This window comes from Eucalyptus grandis, chromosome 11 (genome assembly GCF_016545825.1).
Source record: "Eucalyptus grandis isolate ANBG69807.140 chromosome 11, ASM1654582v1, whole genome shotgun sequence".
NCBI classification, from domain to species: domain Eukaryota; kingdom Viridiplantae; phylum Streptophyta; class Magnoliopsida; order Myrtales; family Myrtaceae; genus Eucalyptus; species Eucalyptus grandis.
In genome coordinates, this window is record NC_052622.1 from 14,640,090 (window position 1) to 14,649,811 (window position 9,722).

The 9,722-nt window shown below is 39.4% G+C and overlaps 1 protein-coding gene across 1 annotated transcript; it reads left to right on the forward strand.

Annotated features, from left to right (window-relative positions):
• The first annotated feature begins 6,070 nt into the window (after nucleotides 1–6,070).
• On the forward strand, nucleotides 6,071–6,484 carry LOC108955975 (cold and drought-regulated protein CORA-like). The gene has a single exon (XM_018864829.2). The coding sequence runs from the start codon at nucleotides 6,071–6,073 to the stop codon at nucleotides 6,482–6,484; it is 414 nt and encodes a 137-aa protein (XP_018720374.2).
• The last annotated feature ends 3,238 nt before the right edge of the window (nucleotides 6,485–9,722 follow it).

Genomic DNA, 9,722 nt, shown 5'->3' on the forward strand with positions numbered 1-9,722 from the left:
TTTTAACGTGACTTAGACTATCAGGTAGTTTTCAGATCTTTTAAAGGCAAATGACCCATGGTCAATTTTCTTCGAGCCACAATGAACCCACTCGACTCAATGGCGACTCTCAATTGTCGCGAAAATCTTGAGGGTTCAATTACGGACACGGGGTACCAAAACGACAACAAAATCAGATTAGTATCGATCGACGAGAATTTTCCAATCTAGTGGAGTCACCCACGATCGGCCACACATCTCAGTCGAACAGACCTATCTCTGATCGCAAATCGATTTTTAACTGTACCGTAACGGCCTCTAAAGATAAGCACGGTCAATAAGCCGATTCCTGATTGAATTCTCAAGTCTATTTGCTTTAAAGTCCTTAATAGTTTTCCTAGCTAGTCTAGTTATCTCGAGAGTGATTGGCTCTGAGAATAGCCCTATAGACGCGTCAATGAAATGCCCGACTAATTCAGTAGGAAATAGGTTGAAAAATTCAGGATGTCACACACATATTCTGGATGAATTTTGCTCTTGAAGCCATCTGGTTGTTCCATGTATATCTCTCGCTCGAGTTCTCCATGTAGGAAAGCATCCTTTATATCCATTTGCCACACATTCCATGACTTGCTTGCTGCAAGTGCTAATAGAACTCGAACAGTGGTAACCTTTGCCACCGGACTAAAGGTCTCTTCATAATCAACCCCATATTTTTGCGAAAATCCTCGAGCCAATAGACGTGCTTTATACCTCTCAATTGACCCATCTGGTCGAGTTTTAAGTTTATAAACCCATTTGCAAGAAATAGGATGTACCTCTTCAGGTTTCGGTACCAAGTCCCATGTCTCATTCTTCTTTAGTGCGAGGATTTCTTCTTCCATGGCCTTCCTCCATTCTATACTCTTCGAGGCTTCTTCATATGTCGAAGGCTCGACCATGCCAACATCTTCAGTCAATGCTGCATTGGCATACTTGGGGTTCGACTTCCTTTGCCTCGTCGATCTCCGAAGTTGAGGCTCCTCCTTTTCAAGTTCTTCGACTAGACTTGGTCGAACTTCTTCTGTTGACCTTGGAGGCTCACTAGATGAACTTGTCGATCTGGTGATTGTGCTTCGACATCTTTTTCGACAGGCTGATTCTCATCGAATTCTTTCAGCCTTTCTCCGACCTCTTTGTCGAAATGCTATGAATTTGGCAATTCGACTGCTTGATGTGACCACCAAGATGAGATTTCATTGAACACCACATTCCTTGAAGTATAACACCTCCCTATTGTAGGGTCATAGCACTTCCACCCCTTTCATTGATCATCATATCCACGAATATGCAGCGGACTGCCTTCTTGTCAAATTTGTTGCGAAGATGATTAGGCATAAATGCATAACATACACATTCGAAAACATTAAAGTGACTTACCACTGGCTTGCGATTCCATAGCTTCTCGTATGGTGACATAAAACCAAGCCTTGCTTGTGACAGTCTGTTAGTCATGTGAGCCGCCGTCTTCACACATTCAGCCCAAAACCTCGGTGGAACATTCTTCGCGTGCAACATGCTCCTGCATGTCTCAGCTAGATGTCAATTCTTTCTTTCGGCAACACCGTTCTGCTACGGTGTATACGGACAAGTATACTGTCGACGTATCTTGTACTCTTGTAAATACTTCGTAAACTCATAGGAAGTGTACTCTCCCCCATTATCAGTGCGTAGGCAACGAATTTTTCTACCTACTTCACTTTCAACCTTCTCCTTAAACACCTTAAATTTGATGAACGCCTCATAATTTTCCTTCATGAAATCAACCCAGACATACTTGGAGATGTTGTCGATGAAAGTGATCATATATTTGAATCCGCTAATAGATTGCTGCTTCACTGGACCAAACACATCCGAGTGAACGAGCTTGAGAGGCATCCGAGCTTTGAACGACGATTCCTCATACGGAAGTTGATGTGCCTTCCCGTATTGGCACTCGGCAGAAACCATATTTTCTTGCACTTCCAACTGGGGAAGACCCCTCAGCATGTTCTTTTGCATCATCACCTTCAATTTGTGATAACTTACATGCCCAACCGCGCATGCCATAAATCGGGTGTATCATTCCTTCGAGTTTTGTTTACGTATGCCGTTTGAGCAGACATCACGTAAACGGACTCCAGCCGCATCCTTCCATGATTGGTCCACCAGTGGGCTTCAAACTTCGGTATACCTTAACATCTCGTGGACCGAACACCACATAATTACCTGAGTCTGTGAACTGGGACATAGACAATAAATTCTTCTTCATTCCCGGCACGTGATACACACTTTTCAATTTAACTTGTTGTGAATTGAACCAAGAGTTATCATCGTCTCGCCAATATGAGTAATCGGCAAGCTCGAGCCGTCTGCAGTGATAACAACACGTCCTCCAGTATAATTACACATGTTCGACAGTTTGCCTTGATCTCCAGTCATATGACTCGAACACCTTGAATCAACAATCCAGTCGTAATCATAATTAATCGACTTTTCACTTACAGAGATTAATGCCATCGCATCGTTTAACTTGACTACGGAAGAGGCAGCAAACTCGTCTGACACCACTATTGCAACAGATGTTTGGAAATCCCATTCCTTATCTTAATCGAAATCATTCCTCTTCGATGATGCTGTGACATTTCCTTCAACTTTCTTCGCTTGACAATCTCTGGCAAAGTGGCCTTCCTTGCTGCAGACGTAACATTGTCCACTACGTCTTTTGCCATCGCGTCGCTCGGCTCCCCCTAGTAGAAGGCTCGACTCTCCTGGATGCTTTTGTCATCCTTCACAAGTTGGTTGCTTTTGCCATTCGACATGGCTTTTCCTAGACTTTGCCATCTTTATTTTCAGCACCGGTTCGCCTCTGGCCCTTGAACCCTCTTTTATCACTGAAGAGGGCACTTTCTTCTTCCTTAATCGAAACCTTAGACATTTGACTATCTAAAGTCTCTTGGTTAGCTAGAATATTCTCCAGATCAGTCAACGTCGGTTGAGTTGCCCATACACGAGTAGCCGTAATAATACTGTTATACTCCGACTTTAACCCGTGAATAATAATTCTTCTCATTCTTGTTTCTAAGATGGCATTAGCGGGATCCAACTTTGAAATTTCGTCACAAATAGACTTAACTTTGGAGAAATACTGACTCACCGTCATATTTTGTTGTGACATCAACAGTAGCTCGTTCTCTAGCCTTTGTAGCTTGGCATCATTCGACCTTGCGAATAACGCTGCCAAGTTATCCCATGCCTCATTGGGAGTCTGCGCGCTCTTAATGTGCAGCAATAAATCATCTTCAACTATTATAGCAAGATCGTAAAGAGCCTTACCCGCTTTGATCTTCCATCTCCTCTGTTCATCATCGTCTCTAGGTGCCGTGGTGTTGCTGCTGCCAACAATATCCCACAAATCTTGACCCAGTAAATAAAACTGCATCCAGACACTCCAGTTATTGTAATTGGAGTTGTTGAGCTTCTCAATGCCATTCGTCAAATTTGAAACATCCGCCATCTGGCTTGAAATAATGCCGAGCACTACTCCAAGAAACCTTGATCCCCAACCAATCGATCACAGTCCCTGACTGTACACCGGCAGAACTTCGATGTATTCCGGTCCTCGACTACCTGCGCATGAACAATGGTCCTTGACCACCGTCTTCACGAACTACACTTCAGAAGACTTGACTCATGGTCCCTGACAACCGTGCTCTCGGTCCCAAATAACCTTGCTCTGATACCAATTATTGAATATCAATCGCATAGCTCTGATAACACTCTCACGAGAGAAGCTCTTAAGGAAGGAGATGAATACACTACTTTACTCGCCGAAATGTCTTTTCACTCTCGATTATTTGAAACGATTATAAGACTCGTTTATATGTAGGCTTAAAACATGACTCTTGACATACCTTAGATATATGAAAAGACATGTCTACATAAATAGTAATAAAGACACTTTAATATGTGTGTCGAAAAGACTTATGTCGGAAACTGAATAGTCTTTCGACCAAAACACGAAGAGTCACGAGAGATATGCGGTGATATCTTCGAAACAACATAAATTTATTCAAAATATAATAGATATAATAGTGTCTATAGAGTCACTTGAATTCATAGCAATCTATTGTTATTTCAAAGGTGATACTTGATGAAGTTTTAAGGTGGTCGAAGGAGATTACCTAGAGAGTAGTTGCGGATATGGAGTTAAATGTTTTGGGTGCAGCACTACAGTTTCGAATTTGGAGATATGGAGAGCGAATATCGATGGAAGGTTGAGAGTTTGGAGATCAGGAGATATACCGAGAAAGCCTGAAGGTGCCTCAACATGTAGTTAAAAAATTCTATAATTACCCCCACTTTCTACATAAAATAAATTGTTTAAACTGTAATTGTGCAATTTTGTTGGGGACAACAAATGTTAGGTTATGTTTCGGAGGAAGCAGTTTTGGTAGTGTGACAGTAACTAGGTTCATCAACTAGGATGCAATAAACCCAAAGGATAGTCTAAATCTGAGTAATTATGCCTTGGCTTCTGTTAAAATGTGCTATGAGTTAGAAAATGTCTTTGAGAGACACCATGATTTCATCGATGACTATGGCTATGACAACAGAATGAGCTAATGAGGCGGCATGGTCGAATGACTTGGTTGGCAATATTGGCTTTGGACGTCGGTTTATTTCGGTGTTCATGCTAAGAGAGGATTTGACCTCGAAAAAGTTTCTTGCCACATAGACTTTTGCGGACATGTGAATTAAGTTCAATCCTTTAGAGTAGTTCGAGCCCAACTCAATTTTGATATGTGAAAATTTGTGAGATCACTGCCAACTGTTTAAAAAGCTTAAACTATTAGACAAATGCATAGTTTAATAATTATTCTAATATTCGCCCTCACGCTAAGTTTATTTTTTTTGCTTAGTACTTAGTGTAGACATATTTAATTGGAGAGGCAAATGGGGATTTGAAAGATTTGAACTCAAGACCTTCAGCTCTAATATTATGTGAGATTTTGTGAAATCATTGTCAACTGTTCAAAAAATTTAAATGATTAGACGAAGGCGTTGTTTAATATTTAATTATTTTAACATGATGAACATCCACAGTGGTTAAACACCTATGGGGGTATTGAAAAGGCTCATATGGATGACAAGCACCATGGCTTGGCCGTGAACACTGAGCCAAGCTAAAATTTTTTTGTCAAATTTGGAGTTTGGATCAACTCTAGAGATCGATAGGTCCAAGATGTGTTTGAAGTTACCTGAGGTGCGGGGAAGTAGGAGACCGGTCGCTTGGACCAAAGGCCGAGGCTTCCATCCAGGAGCTTCCGAATAGCCTGTTGCTACTATGCTCGGGTCGGGTACCTGACTAGAAAGAAAATAAAATATAAATCCTGTAGAAGAGCATTGTTTCGAATAAATTTGTCCACATCAAATCGCTATCATGTCACTTAAGATGGCATGTGATAGATGGACCACCATATCAACAATTCCAGGCAAGTTTTCGTCGGGAGAACATGATTGGAGTTCCACTCAAAAGTTTCGGACAACATTCTATAAATTGTAAGGTGTGCAATAAATCTACGACAGGATAAACAATTTCTTCGTAGCTACTGACAATTGCCTAGAAAGTTCCCAAGATACAACGGCTCTCTTTAGTCATAAACCAACTGACTTACGATTGAGAGAGCAATATCATTCGACCAAAAACAGAATGAGTCATAAACCGGCCAAAATACAAAACCTCCGATATCGAACATGTAGTGTCGAATCATCTCACCGACAGTCTTGATTGACCTGCAACTTCCCTTGTTCACCGTTTGGTCCAATCAGGGGCATGTGAACGACTCTTATCTGAGATTACGATCACCAGCTCGACATCACCACTTTGCCAATTTAAGAATGTCCACAATTTCGTAGAACCTTCACCACTACTCCTGATACGTCAACCAAAGGGAATTGTCTCCAGAGTCGTCCCCTCAACTTTTGTGGTCCCATCATCATTATGGCCAGTGCTTAAATGGAATGCTCCTCGCCTCAGGAATAACCGAGTTCTTGCTTCTCTCAACATGAGATGAAGAGGAAATTCATGGCGAGATATTGGGTCGATTTTGCGAGCACCGGCGTTCGTGGTGACGGTGGATTGGGTCTTCTGCTGCTTAAGGCCGGAGTGATCTTCATGGCGTGCTTGATGCTCGAGTCCGTTGTCCTGTTTTCCTGCGTCAACAAAGGCCACAACTCGTCCCGCTCTAGCCACAAAAAGAAAAAGAGAGGTGCCAACGGCGGAGGCAGAGACGGAGGCAATGATGGCGGAGGCCACCACCACGGAGGTCACCACGGAGGCGGCCACCACGTCCACCACGACGCAGCCCACCACGCAGGTCACCACAGAGGCAGAGGTGGCGACAGCAGTGCCGGCTGCGTCTGTGGTGGAAGTGGGGGTGGCGGTGGAGGTAGGGGCGGGGGAGGAAGCGGTGGCAGCTGCTAATATGAAGTCAGTCTTTTTCCTCTTTTTTTATTTTTTTTTTATTTTTTATTTTTTATGTTGGTGTTGGTAATGGTACTATGATTTGCTAGCTAAATAAGTAGTTAATGGATAGAAAGAGTTGTAGAGCAAGGATCTCAAAGACTAGCTTGCAAAGCATATGCTCCAATCAACACATGGCATCAAAAATCAGTTCTTGTAGAGAGGCAAACTAGCAACAATGAATTATGAACACTTGAATTATTTCCAAATTTGTACTCTCAACCTTAGTGGTATATTCTACTAATTAATTTGAAAGACCCGCTTGTAAAATTTTCAAGGCGCTTGGTAATCTACTACAAGATACGGGAGTAGTGAAATCGATTATTTCATCGGTAAGTTACAAAAAACTTACTTCACCTACCAGTAAAATAGTAAAGCACTCGATAATCTACTTTCGAATACTAGATTTGAGAATGGTAACATGGATTTTTCATTATTAAATTACTAACTAATCAACGAGGCCTAATCATACTCGATGTGTGGTGATAAAATCAAACTACTTGATGGGCTTAATTATAATATTTTATAGCACGGAGTAGTATACTATTAGATACTAAATTTTAGGATGGTAAAATTGTTATTTGATCAATACATTCCAAATTAAACGATGGGGTCCACTTAAGGATGGTAAAAAACATCATATTGTGGGTTAATACCATGAAAAATCTCAAACTGTTACACTTATGACAAATTTATCTCAGACTAATTTTTTGACCATAAAAAATTCCAAATTGGTACCCTTGTGATAAATTTACTTATGCTAGTTTTTGTTAAATTTTATTGTTAAATTACTAAATTGGATGACACTTGATTGGTGTATCAGTTTGGGATTTTACTCTCCATTCATCACAGTTGTACCAATTTTGTGATTATTTGTGGTATTAATCTAATTAAACGAAGGATATATTTGTCACAAATATACCAATTCGGGTTTTTGGACATAAAAAAAATTAGTTTAGAGTAAATTTATTACAAGTGTACTAGTTTGAGGCTTTTTGTAGTTATTTGAGGTAAATTTATCACAAGTTCACCGGCTTGAGGTTTTTCTTAGTTAAAAAATTAGTTTGTGGTAAATTTGTTACATGTGCACTAATTTGGGGTTTTTTTTTTTGTGGTATGAACCTTTATAATGTTGGTAATTTACTAACTAATTGACAAGCCAGATTGGCAAATCTAAAGACACTTTTTGATCAACTATTTGATACTATTGACCAAAAAAGAAGAAGCCATAATTGGACACTAGACGTGAGAATAATAATTTTATTATTTTATTGATAAGTTACTGATAGTTGACCGGGCAATAAAGTTGCCAAGCAATTTTACTTACCAGTTACATTACCGGTTCTTGAAATTTACCATCATGGAACAAGTTCTCTTTCTAGCAAACGCAATAGTAAAGTGATTTTTATATCTCACACATTTTTGTGAGTTTGTTGAGTGGCTTATCACACTTATAGATTTACTTTGAGTATGATCTAGGATAGGGAAATACCTGAGTGATTGTAACTATGTAATCTCCATTCATAATGAATTTCTCTGCTGTTAACTATCTAAGGAATAGGTATCAACATTCGGATTGAACAACATAGATTTCTAGTCTTCTTTGTCATTTCTCTTTAATCTCCTTGATGAATTTGAATTGGAAAATCCTTTAGCTTTAACAATTATTTCACCACACATCCAAATCCATTTTGAATCTCACACATGCCATGCATTTGTGAAAAAAATTACTATATATAAAACTCAATAGAATATATAAGATTTCAATCTCTTAGACCCTAGCAATGAAGACTGCTTTCAGCACCAAATCATTCAATAAAATAAAATGAAATTAGTCTTTGGTTGGTATTCGTTATTCGCTAAATAGTAATAGAAAAAAAGCATACTTTACTATTAAAAAAAAAGTTGCTATTTCAGTCTTAAATTTATTATACATATTTTAATCCAGTTTAAACATTGCAATTGATCAAATATAATCCTAAACCCTTACGTGAAATTCTAATTCACAATCCCTGGAGAGATAGTTCACTAATAGACGGAGGGATAAGTAATTCGACTAGTCCTTCCGGTTATTTCTCACTTAGAATTGTTAATGTGATAGGATCTGATGCAAACAACTTTACTCGAAATGATACCGTTTTGCTTAATTTTCTTAATTTTCTGATTATTATCCTTCCTTTTTCTTTTTTCTTTTTCTTTCCTTTTTCCTTTTATGTCCACAATTTATTTATTTTTTCGTAGTAAAGCGTGAACACTTATGACAAAAAGATTTTGAGCACGATCATCAACATCCGTAAGCCACGACTCAAATGATGCCAAACAACTCTTCAATTGTCTCAACTGACGAATTTCTAAAACTCTACGAGCCTTCAGTAAGTGGGCTCACTTGAATTATTTTCGGCTTCTACAATTGAAACCCCTAAAAATTCAATCAGCTTCCCGATGATTTTATTTACACTAAAGCATGAATAATTGCCTAGAAAAGAAGAAGCAGTAGGAAGCGACTTCAATCTTTATGGCCTTCAATGGCCACCGAGCTCGAAGGGGCTATGCTTCAGTTGCTGCAAGCTAACCATCGAGCTCGACAGCCATGAGCTCAACGAGCAACAGCGACAGCTTGCGGAATTGAGCAACAATGGCTTTTGCAGATTTAATCATGAAATCAATGAAGAAGGACGCGCCAGATCTGGCTAAAGGAGGAGGTGAAAAATAATAATAATAAAATAAAAGTTCTGCAAAAGAGCAACATTTCGAGCAAATTTGTCCACATCAGATCGCGGATGCACCTCTTAAGATAGCATGTGATGGATGGACTACCACATCATCAATTCCAAGCTGTCGCGAATTCAAGTTAATTATGTTTCGTCTCTTACTCGGAGAAAGTCGTTTAAAAAATTCCCAATCATGGTCCTTGCAGATCGGATCATCCATATAATATACAAAAAGAAACTTCAGATATTTGATATATTTCTCTTTAAATAAGATCTCAATTCCAGTGAATTCCTTTTCACTTAACGAGTTTTGACTCCTGAATATCCAGCTGACTATTTAATTCTTTATAACGTGTTCTATTTTTCTTTGACAAATAAGACAGCAATCGTTGGCGTTTTCTCAGGATTTTACGTAAACCTCTCTGAGTTTTTGTCCGGAGGACTTGGTTGGAGTTTCACTCAAAAGTTTCAAACAAGATTGAAGCAAT